Genomic DNA, 19,537 nt, shown 5'->3' with positions numbered 1-19,537 from the left:
AGGAAGCTGCGTTTCATGGTATTAGTCAGCCGTCACCCAAAGGATTTGAACTTCAAACAGTCGAACCCTAAGGACATCTTGAAACTTTAACTGAGGAGACGTAAGAATGTGTACAAACTTCATCGTGGGAATCAGCAGTTCATCGGCTCTTTATTTTTTTTTTAAAAACGTAGTATCCTAGCAGCAGAATCAAAGACAAAAATGTAATCATCACAATCTATAAGGTACTACGTACTTTACTAATCTACTCCTCTTAATCTTGATACAGACACACATGAAAATCTCCGGGTTGCACCAAAGCATGGCCATTCTTGCTGTTTCACAGGTCAGGAAACTGACTCAGAAAAATTGCAATAACTTCATTAAAATGTCCTTGTTCAAATGTAATAGCCTCAAAAGGAGCAACCTCGCATAGTGTTTGAGAGCACAGATTCTGGATGGGAATGCGCAGGGTTTGAGTTCTGGTTCTGATCCTTGCTGCAACAGCTGTGTGAAGCTGGGATAGTCTTCCTCGATTTCCTCATCTGCGGCATCAAGATGATTATCGCAGTGAACTTGTTGGACTGTCGTGAGGATGAAATGGGCAGCTGCAGATAATGCCCTGAGAACAGAGCCCGAACCTTTCAAGAGCAATGTGAATATTTCCTTTTGTTAAGAACTCCAGATGGTTCCATGGTACCACCTGCCAGCAATGCTGGAGTTTTAATGGGACGGATGATACATTAGTACAGTGCAACAACCTCTCACAATGCACTTGCCGATCAAACTGGATTTTTGATTAATTTAATTACACAGTAAAGGGTCAGGAGGGCACACAAGCCCAGGATAAATGTGGAATATCTTCTTGGAGCATCAATTTTACTTTAAAAGGCTGTGTTATACTTCGTAATTTAAAATTCACACTTTTCACAAGACGTGATGCAAGGGCAGCAATGAAGTTCCAGGTTTGGGAAGCTGCTGTGAGTTCTGCCTTAACTTTCTGCAAAATGGGTTAATTTCCTATTATTTTATGGGAATTTGAATAAAAAGTTTGGACAAACATTGATCCATATCATCGTTGAGATAGGGAAAAGCTTATTATATGTACAATCGTCCTTTGATTTACTTGTGGAGCTTTGATTTATTCTGTCATCAGAACTCTCCATGGTGCTGAGGTCCCTGAGGACACTCGGAACTCGGCCTGGAAACTCCGGGCAGTGTCGCAGTTCGAAACCCGGAATCTGGAACTGTGACCCTCTCCCTTCCGGGTGCGCTCACGCTCAGACTTGCCCCTACAAAGGAGTTTCCTTTTTCTTTTAGTAAAAAGCAGCTTTATCGAGGTGTAATTGCTAAAGATCTGCGCATACTTAATGTGTGTAATTCCGTGAGTTTGGTCGCGTGCAAACGCCTGCGATACCGTCACCACATGGAGGCGGGAGACGCATCTCGCACCTGCCAGAGCTTCCTCGGCTCCCTTGGTTTTTTGTTGTTTGTTTGCTTTCATGGTCATGGCACTTAACACACGAGATCTACCCTCCTAACGAATTTTGAAGTGCACAGTACTGTGTTGTTAAGTGCGTGTACGGTGTTGTGCAGCAGAGCGCTAGAACTTACTCATCCAGCACAGCTGAGACTTTCCACCGGTGGAGCAACAGCTCCCATCTCTACCTCCCCTGGCAGCCACCATTGTGCAGTCTGCTCCCATGCATTCGGCAATTACAGACACCTCACGTAAGCACATGCGTGCCGTATTCGTCCTGGGACTGGCTTATTTTGGGATGCACGCGTGTACACCAGTACACGGGCACCGACTTGGACACGCCAGACAGGCCTGGGTCCCTTGCACTTTTTGAGAGCCCTGCTGTGTCACAAAATGAAGAGGTGTTGTCAAGCAGGTGCAGGAAGGGTGGTATAATATGTTGTAAGCACGTGCATGAAGCGAAGGAAGTCTGTATAGACGCGAACACTGCTCAGTGGAGCTGTGCCAACAGGTCCACGTTCGAAGGTGGGGAGGCGCACGTGCCCCTTCCAGGCCTCACCGTCTCTGGGCACCTGTATTCACAGCCTCCCGGGTTGTTACACCAAACGTGTGTATTTGATGTATGTTTAAGGCCATGTCTCTCCCTGGCTTCCAAACAAGCAGGTCCTGGAGTGCACAAGTGAATCACCCAAGACCCGCACGTGCTTTGCGCAGCTGAGCCCAGAGCAGCATCTCGGGGTCAAGGCCCTGAAGGTGCCCAGGGCCGGGGGGCACTCGTGACGCTTGCTGGCAGGAGGTGGCCAGGCCAGACTGTCTAGGAGTCTTGCCCTGCCCATCGCCTGTCTCTGTCCACCCCGCCCACCTACGGCCCCGCCCGCCAGGACCGCCTTTCGCTAAACCACTTAATCCGGTGATGTATGTCCTCTGGCAGGCTGAACCCATCGATCTGCCTCGCAGGGATTTGATTACAGTGTTTTCTAACAAAGTCTACAGCAGATTGCCATGAGGTTTATAGTGAAGTAATTATGGTGCTTTGGTGCTTGTGCCAAGGCACAGGAATGGACAGGGTGAGGATGAGGAGAAAAGGTCGGAGAATGAAATTACAAAGACGGAAGGTGAGCTTAGCAGGAGCGGCCTGGCTGGCTGGCAGGGCCTCCCAGAGGCTGGGGAAGCTCGAGAAAGGGGAGTTGTAAAAATGAGCCATTTCACGCTTAATTACCATTTCCCATAAGGTACTTGGGGAGTGATGATGTGCACTGAACTTGGACAATTAATGCAATTAAACATTCATGGTGCCTGCGGCCCATTTCCTGCCTGGGGATATCTTGGGAAGCAGAAGCGAATTCTTTCTTCTTGGAGGTGATTTCAAGAGCAGCTTGCGGGGGGAGGGGGCGGGGGCGCGTCCCATAGGGCTGGGCCTTGGGGGTGTGACCCTGACACTGTGGGAGTGGGGCAGACCCCTACCAAGAGCCTTTGCAGGTGGCAGCTGGGGGACGGGGAGGGCCGGCTGCCGCTGACCTGGAACTGCTTCTTCGTTGGGAGTGGGTGAGGGGTCTGGTGTTTGTGGCCCTGCCCGTATTTTGGCATCTCTGGCTGTCACCTCCTTTCCTTCGATTGTGACTGAAGGTCCCTGCCTTCTCTGGGCCTCAGTTCTTTTATGTGCCTTGAACACTTACTCTGCGGCTGCTGCCAGGATCATTATGCCTGCTCCACAGATTGGGAAGCTGAGCTCAGAGAGGGAGAGTGGCTTGGCTGTGTTGCACAGCAGGAGGCAACCTTGCTGGGACCAGACCCAGGGACCTGCTGATGTGCCAGCCACTCTCAGGTGTGGGTGAGAAGCACGGGGTCTTGCCGGTGACCAAGCATATCCCAGGGTGGCCGTGTTCCACTGAGACTTCAGCCAGACTTGTGGGAGGGGCAGCAGGCTTCCTAGTTCCAGGGCTGTAGCCCTTGAATAAGGTGACAGGTGAAGGCACTGCTGGGGCCCAGAGCCCCACGGGTGCTCCCCATGGGTGCTCGCCCAGGTGCACTGGGACAGGACGGCAGGGCAGTGCTCGACAGCAGGTTTGGTTGGTGGGACTCTGCTGGGACGGTCCCAAGGGCAGGGACAGCAGACCCAGATGTGTCTAGGGGGTGGTCCGGCTGGAGACTCCTCCAGGTCTCAGCCCACCCGCCTTTGCTGCCCCAAGAAGAGAGGCATCGGGTAGACGCAAGGCAGCAGCGGCCCTGGGCTGTGCAGGTCTGTGGCAGGGACTCCTCCCTTGTCACACCGTCACACGCAGGCTGGCCTTCAGGCGGTGGCACGGGAAGGGAGACAGAGCCGGGGCCCTGGGGAGCCTCGGGCTGTGGTGAACCTGCCCCTGCCCCTGCTCCTCCAGCTGGAGAAGACAAACACACCGGCTGGAGCAGACGGGATCCTGGGGCGGGGAGCGGAGTTGACGGCACCTTTCTCTGTGCACCTGGCCCACCCTGTTTGGAGCCTCCCCAGCTAAGACGCAGTTCTTCATCCTAGTCCTCCCCAGCCCACCCTCCTGCGCACCCTGTCTGTGCCCCAGACCCCCTGCCTGAGTGCCCATGGGCATCTGTCCCCTGGTCCCCGCAGGAGCCTCAGGCCCAACATGCCGCAGACAGCTTTGCCCTCCTGCCTCAGGGCTCCTCCCTCAGGGCTGCCCCCTCCAGGTCCTCCTCCCTCGGGGCTCCTCCCTCAGGGCTGCCCCCCCCAGGTCCTCCTCCCTCAGGGCTCCTCCCTCAGGGCTCCTCCCCAGGTCCTCCTCCCTCAGGGCTCCTCCCTCAGGGCTGCCCCCCAGGTCCTCCTCCCTCAGGGCTCCTCCCTCAGGGCTCCTCCCCCAGGTCCTCCTCCCTCAGGGCTCCTCCCCCAGGTCCTCCTCCCTCAGGGCTCCTCCCTCAGGGCTGCCTCTCCCAGGTCCTCCTCCCTCAGAGCTCCTCCCTCAGGGCTCCTCCCCCAGGTCCTCCTCCCTCAGGGCTCCTCCCTCAGGGCTCCTCCCCAGGTCCTCCTCCCTCAGGGCTCCTCCCTCAGGGCTGCCCCCCCCAGATCCTCCTCCCTCAGGGCTCCTCCCTCAGGGCTGCCTCCCCCAGGTCCTCCTCCCTCAGGGCTCCTCCCTCAGGGCTGCCTCCCCCAGGTCCTCCTCCCTCAGGGCTCCTCCCCCCCTCACTCAGGGCTCCCCCACCAGGTCTTCCTCCCTCAGGGCTCCTCCCTCAGGGCTCCCCCCGAGGTCCTCCTTGCAGAAAGGGCTTCCTGGGAGGCAGCTGCGCAGGTGGAAGCCCAGTCCCTCCTCAGCCCCGTCCCCGCCACCCCAGGCCCCGCTTGGCGGTGTGGACTCTGCCTCTCAGCCCTCCTGTGCTCCGCCAGCACAGCCCCTGCGCCCGCCCTCCCCATCCCGCCTCCCCACGGACGCCAGGGCTGCTCCGAGTCTCCCACCCGTCCTCAGGACGAGGCCCTGCTCCTTTGTACAGAGAGGCTGAACCAACGGCCTCTGCCCGCGGCCTCCTCCCTGCTCCTCTGCGCCCCTCGGGCCTCCCTCCGCACACTGGCCTTCCTCACTCCTCACGCCAGGTCACCTGCTGCATTTTGGGTCCTGCAGGGCCCATGGTCAGGGTCTCCCTTCCCACTCTGCCTGCCTCTCGGCCCTCCCCGCGGTGGGGGGGTCCGGTTCCCTGTCCCTGTCGGCCCACAGCCCTAGAGGGCGTCCAGGAGCCGGCTGGGCCCACTCACCCTGTGGTTCCAGCCCAGCTGGCCACCCCTGGCCTGGGAGTGCCTTGACTGAGCCACGCTGTCCAACAGGCGCCTGTCCCCTTGCCCCAGCAGGCCCATCCCTCCGGAAGTGTCCCCACAAGGGGCCCCACAGCCCCAGGGCCTGCCTTGCCAGCCCAGGCAGGCCAGGCCATTCCCGCCTCAGCTCTCCACCGTCGGGCTCCGCTGTGGGCGGCAGAGTGCACAGCCCGCAGCAAGCAGCCGCCCGGCAGGGCACACTCCCTCCGCCCCGACGCCCGGGGAGGTCCAGCCCCGGCTGCCCATGGCCACTGAGGGCCTGGCTTTTCCTGCGTGTGTGTGGCTTGCTATTGGACTGGACTAACGATGGCAGCCACGTGAAAGGGTTGGCCCCAGATACTGTCCCCGCCCCTCCTCTCTGCCAGCTGCGTTCTCCACTCCCTTCTCCAGAGGCAGCCGCTGCTGGCCTTTCTTCTGCGTCCTTTCAGGATGTTCCAGGCACACACAAGTACGTGTCTGCATGTGTGATGCATGCTAGGATTGGAAGCCCTGGCTCAAAAGATTTTGTGTTGTGTGTATACACGTGTTTACATTTTTATTATTTTCCCGTGACTGTTACTATACATAGTAAATACTGAGCGTGTCCTATGCTGCATCTGCCGTCGTCAGCTCATATATCTTGGAGATTTTCTGTAGCAGGACTCACAGACTTGCCCATTCTTTCTGCATAGTATTCCATTATATGGATCACTTATTTAACTTATTTAACTGACCTTGATTGATGGAGATTTTACTGTCTTCAATATTTGCTATTTGCAATAGTGTTGTATTAGATATCTGTATACTTAATCCTTTGCCCAATTGTATGAAGACATTTGTAGGATTAAATTCTACAACTGGAAGTGCTGGTTCACAGGATTTGTGCATTTTAAATTTTGATAGAGATGACCGCATTGACTTCCTAGGAGGGTTTGCTGGATACATTCCTCTCAACATGCGCCCCTGATCCACGTATTTTTAATTTGACAATCTGATGTAGGTATTTCTTTTATTAAGAGTGACACTGAACCTCTTTTCATATATTTAAAGGCTACTTGATTTTCTTTTCTGAGAACTGTCCATTCATACCCTTTGTCCATTTTCCTTTTGGATTGCTGAACTGTTTCACATTGATTTGTAGGAACACTTTACATATTAAGGACATTAGTCCTTTGTCTGAAGTACACATGATGTTGGATGAGCCCTTGGCTGTGTGTGAGACTGAACCAAGACCCCATGAGGGAGAGGAAGAGCCTGGTGCACACTTCGTGTTTGGCGCTCTGTGGATAACCAGAGTTTATTGGGTCCTGTGTGAGGATTCCACAATAAATCTCACCCACTGGGAGCTGTCTTTAAGAAGGGGAAAGGGATGTGGGTAAGCAAGTGGGGTGTGAACTCTGGCCCAGGAAGCTCCAGCCACTGTGGGGCTGAAGGCAGGTGGGCTGTCAGGGTGAGATGGAGAAAGTGGGCGTTCTGGGCGGAGGGTGAGGCTGCAGACTGACCCGGGAGCCCACTTCGACTCCTTCCCTAAGCAGTACGGTGCTTATGTTATTTGTGTGCTGCCTGCCAACTTCACATTCAGGTCCAGATTTCTGGCTTCTTAACAAAATCAGAAGGCCCATCAACGCCCTCCTAGCCCCATGGGCCGCCTTGGGCTGGAGAAAGCCTGCCCAGCACCCCAGCCCCAAGGCCACACTTCCTCATGGCTTTTCTTATGGGAGCAAAATATTTCTCGGTTAAGAGGGAATAAACAAAAGATAAACAGAGAGGGCTGCATGAGTCAAGGCAAAAAGGAGAGAGAGCATATTTCTTTCTGCAAATACAGACCATTTCTCTATGTTAAATGTGTAAACAAAGTGTGTGGGTCAGAGAGATGGTGCGTCGTGAAGCACACCTGCCTAGCCGGGCTCTGCGGGGCCCCTTGGGTCGAGGGTCAGGGAGGCCCAAGTGAGGGTCACCTTGTCATGAGGCGTGGCCTGTGGCCCCTGCTGCAGGCAGCATGTTGTCAGGGTGGTGCCTGCAGTTGTTGGGATGTGCCAGGAGCCATGGCAACGGCTTCCAAGGGAGAGTGGAGAGGCTGGGCGGCATGTACCCACTGCTCGGCCGCAGCGAGCACACACAGTGCCCTGCCCTGCTGGCCTCAGGGCGCCTCCTGTGCCCTCCCCTGCGAGAGGCGTCCAGGGGAGAAGTGGCTGTGCCGTCTTTAATGTGCTGCAGCCAGCGGCTCCGGCAACAGAGATGTCCAGAGACGCGCGCGGCGGCTGCCCCTGTGCCTGCGCCTCCTCCTGCTCGCCTGGCCTCCGCTTGCTCCCTGGCAGCACGAGGACCACGATGACTCCATTTATCCAGCAGGTGCTCTGGGCTTCCGTTTATTTATTTGTTTTGCCAAGCCCCGTATGGGCTCCTGGGGACTTGGAGAGCAGTCGAAGGGTTCACGGTGGAGTGTGTGTGAGTGTGTGAGTGTGTGCTGTGTGTGCCTGCGTGTGCGTGGGGGGCGGTGATCAGCAAGCCGGCGAGCCTGTCACGGTGGCTACGCCCAGAGTGCCCTCGTGGGGTGAGGCTGCCCAGGGCCTGGCAGAGAGCCATTACTGAAATACTTGACAACTGAATGAGCAACGAACAAATGAACGAAAATGTGTGCTGTGGGGGCCAGAGGAGGAGACGCTGACGTGGCCTGGTGCAGGGCGTGGGGCCAGGCAGGCAGGAACTGTCCCAAACGGGAGGAAAGTCAGGGCAGGCCCTGGAAGGAGGAGCAGGGTTAGCCAGGCAGGAGGCAGAAGGTGGCAGTGGGTCAGGCGCTCTGGGAAGGGCACTGCTGCCCTCGGGGACCACATGCAGCCTCAGAGGTGGGCAGGGGCACGAAGGGCCTCACTGCCCGATTGGCACCCTCTCTGTGCCGTGGTGGGAGTCAGCTCTCAATGCGCACGGCCGTGGTGGCGGCCTCGGCGCCTCTGCAGGGCGAGCGGAGGGCGAGGGCCCCTGGAGGGCCACTCAGTCCACCTCAGCGAGCTGGCTGCGGCCCGGCAGGGTCACGTGAGCTTTCAAACAAGAAAAGGAAGCTCCGAACCTTTCAGAGTAGAATCAGGGCCATTTCTGCAGTCTCTGCCCAGCCAGCCGCTGGGCCTGTCCCCTGGAGCCCTGGGGGTCTCGGGTAGCCAGGTCCTGGCGAGCGGGGCCTGGACCACCCCTCCGCAGGAAGGGGCCCCTCCCTGCCCTCCACTGTGGGGTGGCCCTGGGCCCTGGGCCTGGAGTGCATCCCCATCCTGCCCCCCACTTAGGAAAGGCCCCCGTGAGGCTCTCGGGGATTAAATTCACAGGATTCAGCACTTGCTCTGATTCCTCATTTCCTCCCTGCTCTAAATGGGGCTGATCAAATTAAGCCCTGTCAACACCGTGATCGGGTAGCAGGCTGGGTGCCGTGTGGGGAGCACGGTGAGCCTGGGCTCTGGGGCATGGGGGGGGCCCTTCCCTCCTCCTCGACTGCAGCTGGGGCATTTCCAGGGCAGGAAGCATCGAGGGGGTTGGGGTCCACCCGGGTCAGTCAGTGTCCCCACTCCCAGTCCCAGGCTTCTGGATGCCCAGTGCACACAGCAAGACCGACAGGGTGAGCCCCAGCCCCTGTGGGGGGGACGGTGCGGCCAGGCTCAGAGCAGTGGCCACACTAGGTGCCTGTCAGTGCCACCCCCAACCCACACCTCAGGATCTACCCGTGGGAGGGGCGGGTGTGACAGAAGGTGCTTGCAGCCCAGCAGGTGAGCCCCCTGCCCGTGGAGGACAGCAGCAAGTCCAGAAAGAAAGGAAGGCCAGGCCTGGGCCTTGCCCCCAGGTGGCTGGAGCAGAGGAAGTGAGCACGTGGCGTGGGAGAGGGCAGAGGGCGGGGGAAGCTCCGGGTCCGAGCTGGGCAGCACGTGGGGGGCCTGGCTGCTGCCCACCTATGAGGGGCCCCCTGTCTCCCCTGGAGGCCCAGGGGCATGGGAGGCTCCCAAAGCTCTCCTGGACTGCCAGTCACGAGGCCCCAGTCTCCAGGGCTGCACCACGGCCCTTCTGCCCCCAGCATGGGGCAGGGGTGGGAGCAGTCCTGGTCTCTGCTCTGTGGGCTGGCCCTGGACGGAGGCGGGCGTGAGGAGGAGCAGGCAGCAGCCCGGCTCTCCTGTCCACACCCTGCCCCTCCAGGCTCTTACCGATAGGGTCCAGGTGACTGACACCCCTAGGGCTGGGTAGGGCACCCAGTGCCCAGTGGCCCTGAGAACGGACCCTCAGCATCTCACTGGTACCATCCAGCACACACTCCCGTGCGGAGCATGGAAAGCTCCAGTTAATAAGAAGACACCAGTGAGACAAGCACAAGGCCCATGTGTGTGGTGAGCGGCCCCGGCTACTTTGTGCCATCCCAGGGACACTTTCCTGTGTCTCCCAGTCCTGTCAAAGCCCCAAACCTCAGGTTGTCAGTCGTTTTCACTGTGGCTGAAAGCGGGGTGGGTCCTTGTGGCCCAGGGTTGCAGTGGGTGTCACTCTGCAACGGGGTCCCCTGCCGGGCTAGGGGCCCTGGTCCCTTCAGCTCCCTCCTGCCTGCTGGGCCCAAATGCAGCTGCCTCTGAGGGGTCAGCCGGAGGCTCGGGGTGCAGTGGCCCAGCCGGATGCTGGCGCCAGGCAGGCATTTGTTGCCTGCCGTCCCTGGGTGTTCCCTCATCTGCATAAGAGGGGCCCCATGCCCACCCTACCAGCTGCTGTGAAAAATAAATGGGAGAAGGTTTGTCAAGCCCCCGGTGCCCAGCAGAGGGTGTGACGAGGCATCTGGAGAATGCTTCCTCGTAGGAAGGTGGCTTGGGTGGCACAGTGTGGAGAAGCATGTGCCTGGCTCCAGGCCAGGGGGGCGGGAGCAGGAGAGGCACCAGGGGCAGCCCAGTCCTGGCTGGGGCCGGGAGCCAGGGCAGGCAGCTGGCAGGAGAGGGCTCACGCAGGGCCAGGCGACATCAGCTCTGAGACCTCCTGCATATGCTGGCACCAAGGTCCTCCCAAAGGACCAGGACCCCCACCCCTGCAGTGCTCTCGACCACCCTGCCGGACACGGGGCTCAACATCTGGGAAGGTGAAGGGCCCAGCAGGGGAGACCGGTTGGCAGGCAGAGAGAAATGCCTCAGCGCTCAGATTTGCAGAATGTGGAGACCGATGAGGCGCCGAGCCGGCTGGCAGCAGGTGCTAGGGCCATGCCGAGGGGACGGGGCACAGCCAAGCAGGCGGGCAGTGCAGCTGGAGGTGGGTGCAGGCGGGGAGGCATTCAGTCCCGGGCATTCCGAGTGTGAGGGGCCAGGAGCCTTCTTGGGGCAATGCCGGGAGGCTGCCAGATGTCCAAATCAGGGACTCTGGAGCGTGTACCAGTGTGGTGACGGGGACTCCCCGCCCGTGACGCGTGTTGGCAGGCTGTGCATGGGCAGAAGCCTCTGGGCCCTGCGACGTTGCCCATCAGCACACCACTTGCCTTGCCAGCCTCCCGCCTCCTCCACGTTCTCAACAAAATCCCTGGGAATCCTCCCTTCTGCTGGGACCTGTGGGTGTCTGTGTTTTGTTCTGAAGTTCACAGTAAATATTTTCATACAAAGATCCACCAGTCTCTCCACTGGCTCCCACCATCTGGCCGCTGCATGCCGGGCAGCGCCGTGAGGGGATTTCTGGGCCAGTTTCCCTTCCCCAGGCCAACTGCTCGTCAAGGAGGAGGCTCTCGGCCCCGGAGGCTGCGGTTGGTCCCGGGCACCTTCCCGGGCTTGAGCAGGTGCTGGGCGGGGTGGGGCGCAGCTAGGCCCTGCTCCTGCCCCGGCTCCTGGAGGCCCCTGGGCCCGGCTGCCAAAGGAGCCCTTGTGAATCTTTGGGGCAGGGGTGGGGTCACTGCAGAAGCCACTGGAGGATGGTGCCGGGGCGCAGGCAGGTAAGGAGGAGCCCAGACAATTCCTGGGGGAAGGGGAGTCAGGGCTGTTCTGGAACCTCTGTGTGAGGGCTGCAAGCCAGCAGGCACCAAGCCCTGCAGCAGGAGGCCGCAAGGGGCTCCCGGAGCTCCTGGTCGTCAGCATGGCCCTGCTGGCTGGGCCCGGCCTCGGTGGCCTCACACCACTGCAGCGTCATTTCCCACAGACGTGCATCTGGGGGATGAGCCAGAGTCTGGTCCCTTTGCTGGCCACAGACCTTAAATACCCATCAGGCCTACTGCTCACTCCTCACTGGGGTCCCTCCAGAAAGTGGGAGGTGCAGGCACAGGGCAAAACAGTGGCACCACTGTCTGATGCCAAAACCGAGCCACGGTGTCTAGGTCAGGCCAGCACATACGATTGTGTCCGTGTGTGTGGCGGGGGCGGAAGGGGGTCACGTTAGGACTCTTGTGGTTGCAGGGGACAGAAAGCCAAATGAATTGACTCAAAGAGCTGGGAAGTCCAGGGGTGTATGGGCTTCAGCCACAGCTGGATGTGGGGACCTAAATGGGGTGACTTGGTCCTGCTCTCTTCATCTCTTACCTTTGCATCTCATGGGACAAGGACGCATCCAGCAGCCCTAGGGCAATATTTTCCCAATATTTTTCCAGCTTAGCAACCCAGCAGAGAGAAAAGTGAGCAAGTGTGTCTTCCTGCACACACAAACACAGGACGTCGGGCTTCGTTGACCTGGCTGGGCCATGAGGGCACTCCTGGGGCTGGGGGTGCAGTGGGGTTGGCTCCCCCTGAGCAATATGGGTGGGAGAGGGGAGGTGGTTCACCAAAGGAAAAGCACGGAGAGTGCCCAGAAGGGGACAGGTCACCATGGTGCCCAAGTCCAGGTGGCTCCATGAGGGCAGGTAGGGGGGTGCTGGGCAGGCCAGGATGTTCTACGCCCACCACCGAGGAGCATCCTCTGTCCTGGGAGGGCACGTCCTGAGGACTGGCCCGGAGAGAGCAGCCGGAGGAAGTTTCTTTCCCCTTCTCCAGAGCTCCCTTTTCCTCCCTGAAGCCCTGGGAGGTTGAGGAGGCCGGGCTGGAGTTCCATCTGGGGGCAGCCCATTCCGTGGTGGTTTAGGGAACGCCCAGCTCTCGTCCGGGAGATTCCGTGCAGCTGTTACTGGTGCGGTCCTGACCGCCAGGCCGGGAGCCCCTCGACACTCCTCCGTCCCACCTCGGGTCGTAAAAATGTCATTGGATGTGTTGGAGCTGCAGAAATTAATTCAGATTTGGTAATAAGGTTATAAAAGACTGGGATGAAATAATCATAATGAGCCTCTTTTAATAAAGCTCACCAGTGGGGCTCTGTGCTGACGGCCCCCGTGGGGCTGAGCCTGCTGCTCCCCGTCGGGGCTGTCTGCTGCGTCCTGATTGTGCTTCCACATAAACATATTTTGTCTTAATGATCGTCTTTAGGGGAATGTGCAGTCTCGGAGCGATTGTCTCCAGGCAGCTAACAAATGGAGGGGATGACCTTCCTCCAGATGACCTCCCCGGGTGGGGCTCCCAGTGTGGTCCGAGGGGCAGCTGGTGGCCGGGGCGGTGGCCCCCGTGGGGCAGGCTGGCAGCCCCTGCGGAAGCCTGCGGCGAGGCTGTGAGCAGGAGCTGGGTGGGCGTTCTGGCCTTCCTCTGACTCCTGAGCCTCCATCTCCTTTCCTGGGTGACAGGGTGGTTCCTGCTCTGCAGGGCAGTTGTAGGGATTCACATCTGGGGACTCCTTAGCACTGGGAAGGGAAAGCGACTTGTTCTCATCCACATGGTTGACGGGTCGGGGCAGCAGCATGGCACCTCTGTCTGTGTGCAAGGTCTGTGTGCCTGTTGCCTCATGCGCTCCCCTAGCCCAGTGTGCGTGCCTGTCCGCCCGCACAGGCCGCTCAGCCAGCACAGGCCGGGCAGTGGGAACAGCTCACAGGGCCCAGGGCAGCCAAGGCGGGACCTGGGAAAAAGCACTGGTTTTGGAACCCAAAGCCTGCCCAACAGCAAGATCCTAAAAAAGCATTTAGGGCCGGGTGCGGTGGCTCATGCCTGCAGTCCTACACTCTGGGAGGTGGAAGCCTGAGGATCGCTTGAGCTCAGGAGTTTGAGACCAGCCTGAGCAAGAGCAAGACCCTGTCTCTATTAAAAATAGAAAAATTAGCTGGGCGTGGTGGCACGTGCCTGTAGTCTCAGCTACTCGGGAGGCTGAGGCAGGAGGATCGCTTGAGCCCAGGAGTTTGAGGCTGCAGTGAGCTGTGATGACGCCATTGCACTCTAGCCAGGGTGACACAGTGAGACTCTGTCTCAAAAAAAACAAAACAAAACAAAAAAACAGGCATTTAGGTATATTTTCTTTTAGCACTTCCATGACTTCATTTTAATCATCCATCTACCTAGAATTTGTTTTTTGTTTTTTTTGTTTTTCTTGTTTTGTTTTTTGAGACAGACTCTCTGTTGCCCTGGCTAGAGTACCATGGCGTCAGCCTAGCTCACAGCAACCTCAAACTCTTGGGCTCAAGCGATCCTCCTGCCTCAGCCTCCCAAGTAGCTGGGACTATAGGCATGCGCCACCATGCCCAGCTAATTTTTTCTATATATGTTTAGTTGTCCAGATCACTTCTTTCTATTTTTAGTAGAGATTGGGTCTTGCTCTTGCTCAGGCTGGTCTCGAACTCCTGACCTCAAGCGATCCTCCCGCCTCGGCCTCCCAGAGTGCTAGGATTACAGGTGTGAGCCACCGCTCCGGGCCTGGAATTTGTTTTTGCTCAAGGTATGAGGTCAGAATTTGATCTCTTCCTACTAACCAGTTGTCCTAAGGACATTAAAACAAACAAAGTCATTTATATCCCCGACTGCTCTTTCCTCTCTTTTCTCCCTGTGTAAAGCAACCATTCTAAGGTGATCAAAGAGTTCTTGATGAATTGTTTGTCGTATCAGTTTGTGCCCTTGCATGCCTGGGATTATGTTTGATCTCGTGAACATTACAGTGCCTGGTTTCCTTCTGTTGGCAGTTACGGGGTACATGCTGCTTCTCCCCATTTGTTTTAGCTGCGCCTCTTGCAGATAATTTACAGCTGGGTTTTGTTCCACCTCCTGCTCCTGTCCCCTCCCTGCCCCCAGCCTGGTTTGGCCTTCCCGGTCCCATCTCCCCGACCCCTCCTTCCAGCCCAGCTCTCGGCTCCCAGGAGGCCCCCCACCTCCCCTGTGCGGGGCCTGAACTCCCATAGCACCTCTTCTACCCCGCACGGCTGTGGGGCAGTGAGGCAACCGAGGCACGTCTGACCCCATGGCCCTGTCTTCCAGGGGCCAGTATCCAAGGTGGGGAGGCGGTTAGTGCACGGGCGTGTTCAGACGGGATCCGCGCTGCACGTGGTGGTGTGTCACAGGAAGAGGCGGGCTCCCGGCACGCAGAAGTTGGGGGAGGGGCTGTTCAATTTAGGATGACACAAGGCATGTTCTCCCTCAGGAGCTGACATTTCCGCTGACAGCTGAAGGATAAGGGTGAGGGGACGGCCACTCCGTGGAGAGGGGACAGCGGAGCGTCTCAGGGTTTTAGCACCTGCCCCATCATTGCCCGTGGTGTGGGCGGGATGGGGAGGCGGGTGGGGCTGGCGGCCACTCTGTCTTCAGGAGCCCAGTACAACGTGAGGGGCAAGGGGGTTCCCTTCCCTCTGGGCCTTTCGAGGGGCTCCTGTGGGCCTGGTTGGGGGATGAATTTGGGCAAGAGCCACAGCGGCGGCAGAAGAGGTGGCCCAGGCGCAGGCAGCCAGCGAGGGCATGGACACGGGCGGCACTTGCCGGGGCGGGGAGGGCCTGGGCGCCCTTGACCGCGCAGGGCAGGCGCTGCCTCGCGGTGCTCCAGGTGCACAGACCCAGGCCCAGGTTTCCTCTTCTCCAGTCTAAGCACATGTTTCTACCAATTTTGCTTCTGCCACATCAACCCTCGGTGCTGGAGAAGAAGCCACTCCGAAGGCAGGGGCTCGGGTCCCCACTCCTCCTCGCTAGTTGTGTGGCTTGGCCAAGTCACTTCGTCTTTCTGCTGCTTGTTTCCTTGAGGCGAAAATGGGGGTGATGATGAGGACGGTGAGGACTGTCCTCCTTGCTGTGGGCTCAGGCTGCTTGCAGGGGTGGGACGGGGTGTAGCTTTCTCGCTGCAAAGGGCTGTGTGCACGCCCCTGTCCCCAAGACTCGGATGCCATGGAGCACTCCTAGGACACAGGCAGGTGCAGCCCTCGGCCCACGGGCACCCCTTGCTCTCTGGGACTGTGGGTGAGTTGGCCCCTGGGACCTGTCCGCTGCCCTGAAGGCAGTTGCTTCAGGATTCCCTGGACGTAATTCTGCTTCCCCTCACCTGTCCTTCCCCCAGGCTGTTGATCAACTCTCTGGTGGAGCCTTTTCGTTGCATTCTAGACTCTAAAACTAGGGATGGCTCTCAGATCTGCCTCTTGCTATGTCATCCTTGGGCCAAGGCATGAGAAAAAACATCTCAGCTGCCATCCAGAAGGGGCCCTGAGCACAGGGAATGCCAGGAACTTAAAAACCCTTTGGTTACCCATTTCGAAGATAGGGTCCTGCTACAGACACCTCCCCTTAGGGGAGCTGCAGCCCACCTGGGCATGATTGCTGGGGTCCCGGTTGATCAGCCACCCCGGGGGGACCAGCAGCATCTTGTGGGGAGGCTGCACACAGAGGGCAGTAAGCCCGAGGGCAGTGTCCTCCTGCCTCCGCAGGAGACGGGCAGCACTGACAGCTCATCCCTCAGGCCTGGTGCATTAATGACGGTGGAGCAAAGGCCACGGGAGCTCTGGTCTCTGTGGCTTAGCATGGCCAGACACAAGAATGCGGGGCTCCTGGGGGAGCAGGAGAGAGCAGCGAATAGCCTGCTCCTGGGGAGACCACGTGGGCAACCCAGTGCAGGTGGGCAGAGCCCAAGGTCAAGCTGATGTCAAGGGGATGACTGACTATGAAGCCAACCCAGGGATGAGCCACTGGCCAGAGCTCCCTGTAGCGAGACACTATTTGGGGACAGGCCTGCTAGGAGCAGAGTGTGGTCAGGGTCTCTCCATGGCCCGGGCTTCAGGGTTAAGCCTGTTGTGGGGAAGACTGAGGTGGCCAGTGATTGACAAGGTGAGACATCAGCCTGGCTGCCAGGTCCCGCTGGGACAGAGAAGGGTGGGGTCAGGGCTGTGTACCCCAGGCCTGGGGGCCGGGCAGACCCCACTGACCTTGGGTCTGCTCCCGCTGTCCCGCCCTGTGTCCTGAGCAAGACTGAAGCTTCCAGGGGCCAGACTCAGGGCAAGGCTGTCACCCGCCTGTCTTCCTCTCATCCGCTTTGCCTTTGGGCTTTGGGGCATCTCTACAGGGGCTGGGCCTTGGCAGAGAAGGAGTGTTCTAGAATGTAATGTCTGTGTCATCCCCCAAAATGATCACAATTAAAATAATGACAGCCGTAGTGATAATTCTGCTTGAGTTGAAATTGACATTTCTAAAGCATCTTTAGAAAACTTTGCTGTTTTTAATGGGCATGTAACACACATTTAGTTAAAGATGCTTGCTGGGCATAGGGGGCTTCAAGACATGCCCCAGCCCAGCACTGGCCTGCTGGCAGCCCCAGGCCTCCCCTAGGGAATGTTACTCACAAGGACTCTGGGGTTAGGGCCAGGAGGGCACTGAGGGTGGCAGGCAGGTGGCCTGGTGGCTCCAGCCCTGTGCATCCTGTCTCTAGGTGTGGCCATGGCACACAACCTACTGTGCCCCTCGGGAGGCCCCACCCCCTAATTCCTCAAGAGGAGCTGGATGTTCTAGCTTTTTTAAAATGTGAAATCTCCCAATTTTCAAATACTGTCAACCAAATAGGGAATTTTTAAACACACTGTGACCCTCACAAGCACCTCTGTGCTTTGGTTTTGCTCTGGGGGCTGCCCGTGGGTGACCCCTAGATTGACAAGGGCAGAGGTTACCGTCTAGTCTCTTCCCCCGGGGAAGAGTTTTCCCACAGGAATTACCATCCTTCTGCTTCCCAAGGTGGTTCTGAAGGTGAGCTGTCTCTGCTCGTTGGAAATGCAAAGAAATAAATGTATAAAAATAGAGTGGCAATTCCTCAACCTCCGTCAGGTTTACGTTGCTGGCGTTTCCTCTGGGAACGGCACGAATGGCCCTGAATCATCTCCAGGCAGCCGGGCAGGCTGGGCAGCTCCGCGTGAGCACTGCCCGCAGGGCCGCTGGCCGGCCTGGCCCTGGAGCGTCCTGGGGCAGCCCCGGCTGTGTGCACATGCCTGCCTGCATGTGTGTGCATGCGTGTGTACACGTGTGCGTGTGTGTGCATGAGGGCGACACAGGGGACTGTAGAGCTGAGGGGCCAGGGACCCCAGAAGGCACAGGCACCCCAGCAGTGCTCAGCCCTGGCCCGTGTGCTCTTCTTCTCCGTCCGAGCCCTCTCCTTTGCCCCGTGCCTCCACTGTCCCTCTTGGTGTTGTCTTGCCCCCAGCCAGGTGGCAGGTTCGCGCCTGAAACTTAGTGGTCAGTTTGTCTTGTGTGAGATGGGAAGCAGGGGGAGGGGAGAGAGCTCCTGGCTGAAATTGGCCACACGGGGGTTCCATCAGTCTCCCCATCTATAAAATGGGGACAGCAGTTTGCACTGGAGAGACCTGCTGTCAGCACTGGGTAAGGAGGTGTGTGCCAGGGCTGAGGGTGGCCAGGCCGCCTCACTTGTCCCCGAGCAGCCATGCTGCCTTTAGCGGCCTGGTTCCACCCCCAGGGCCTGTCATGGGTCCCCCTGACATGGAGGGAGTGCCTGTCCCTGTCTGGAGGAGGCAGCGGGTAGGAGGCTTTGAGGATAAGTGGGAGGAGTTGTTCTGGAAGACTCTGTAGAGAGGTGGTGCTGCAGGGGTATGGACAGCTGAGCTGAGCTCTTGGTTCCGCCCTCAGCTGCATGGGCCTTGGGCGTGGCCTGCACCCCAAAAGTTGTTGGTGTCTGGATGACCTGTGGGCCTGTGTCCTTCCCAAGCCAGGAAGACCAGCCCAGGGAATGTCATGGAGAAGCAGGGCCCTGGGGCGGGGGACCTGGGTCAGACACGGAGCTCAGTGCAAGGGGTGGGGAGCTGCCAGATACTTTGGCGTTGGGGCTTAGCAGGCAGTGGGCAGTGTGGTCTGGGACCACCACTGATGCTGAAGGTGACCTTGAGGGGCAGGCCTGGGGGGCTGGGAACTGGAGCTCTGGTCCGCGGAGGGAGCAGACACAGAGACAGAAGCTGCAGCTGTGCTGGTGGCAGGGAGGACGTCCTGAGGCCCCTCAGGCCCCCTCCCCAGCGTGGCTGCCCCAGGAGGCCAGCGCAGGGCCTGTGGGGGCAGGAGGTCAGTGCCTGCCCGCAGACTGCGGTGAAGGGGTCACGGGAGGGGCCGATCTAGGTCCCTGCACAACTCAGACCAGGGAGGGTACGGTCCCCCGGGGAGGGCAAACAGGAGGTGCTGGCCCAGGATGGGAGGGCACGGACCTGGCCAGGATGACGGGCCGTGCTTCAGTGGGGGGCTGAGCAGAACGTTCTGGGAGGCTGCTGTGGCCTGAGGAGACACACACAGCCCAGGCTGGGCCTCGGTTTCCCCAGTTATAAGGGGGCAGTGACACCTGGGACACTAGTCTTGGCACTCAGCCCTTCAGGAGTGTGCGAGTGTGCGAATGGGTGGGAAGAGGTGGCTGTACCCTCGCCCGCTCGGGCTGCGCAGGCCCCTCTGCCCGGGCTCTCTGTGGCAGGTGCCAGCTCCGGGCTCCGCAAGGCCCCCCACTGTGCTGGGCTGAGTCTCGCGGTCTCAGCAGGCCTGTGCCTTCGTGCGGAGGGCACCATGGCCTCTGCTGTGGCTGGAGGTGCCACCACGGGCTGGGAAAGAGCTGGCCTGGAAGCCGCGGAGGTGCTGGTTTGAGCACTGCTGAGTCTGAGGCGACTTGGCAAGTCGCTGCTGCCCTGTGTGGACCTCAGTCTGTTCTGTGAAGGGGCAGCGGTGCCCTCGGTGCGGGTGCTGGGAGTTTCGAGGTGATGGCTGAGCTGGCGCCTGGTCGGTGCTGAGTTGCATGTGAGCGGGGTTTTGTGCCGCTGTGATGTCCCTGGGAGCCCGGGCTGCTGCTGAAGACAGTGTCCTCTCCTTCCAGGGGACTCCCGTGCCAGCCTGGACAGCCTCAGCCGAGCCCTGGGCGTCCTACAGGAGCGCGTCAACAGCTCGCGGCCGCGGGCGCGCAGGCACGCTGCCGACGACGACTACAACATCGAGGTCCTGCTGGGCGTGGACGACTCCGTGGTCCAGTTCCACGGGAAGGAGCACGTGCAGAAGTACCTGCTCACGCTCATGAACATCGTAAGTGCGGGGCGGGGCGGGCGGGGC

The 19,537-nt window shown here is 59.0% G+C and overlaps 1 protein-coding gene across 1 annotated transcript in view; it reads left to right on the top strand.

The window, feature by feature from the left end:
* Positions 1 to 19,537, top strand: part of ADAMTS2 (ADAM metallopeptidase with thrombospondin type 1 motif 2) — a 205,562-nt gene that overhangs the window by 100,110 nt on the left and 85,915 nt on the right. Inside the window, exon 4 of the mRNA XM_069468315.1 lies at positions 19,308 to 19,510. Within this exon, the coding sequence (XP_069324416.1) occupies positions 19,308 to 19,510 (203 nt within the window). The remainder of the gene's footprint in view (positions 1 to 19,307; positions 19,511 to 19,537) is intronic.

This window comes from Eulemur rufifrons, chromosome 5 (genome assembly GCF_041146395.1).
Source record: "Eulemur rufifrons isolate Redbay chromosome 5, OSU_ERuf_1, whole genome shotgun sequence".
NCBI lineage: Eukaryota > Metazoa > Chordata > Mammalia > Primates > Lemuridae > Eulemur > Eulemur rufifrons.
The sequence above is the reverse complement of the archived record's forward strand: the minus strand, read 5'-3'. Positions and strand labels throughout refer to the sequence as shown.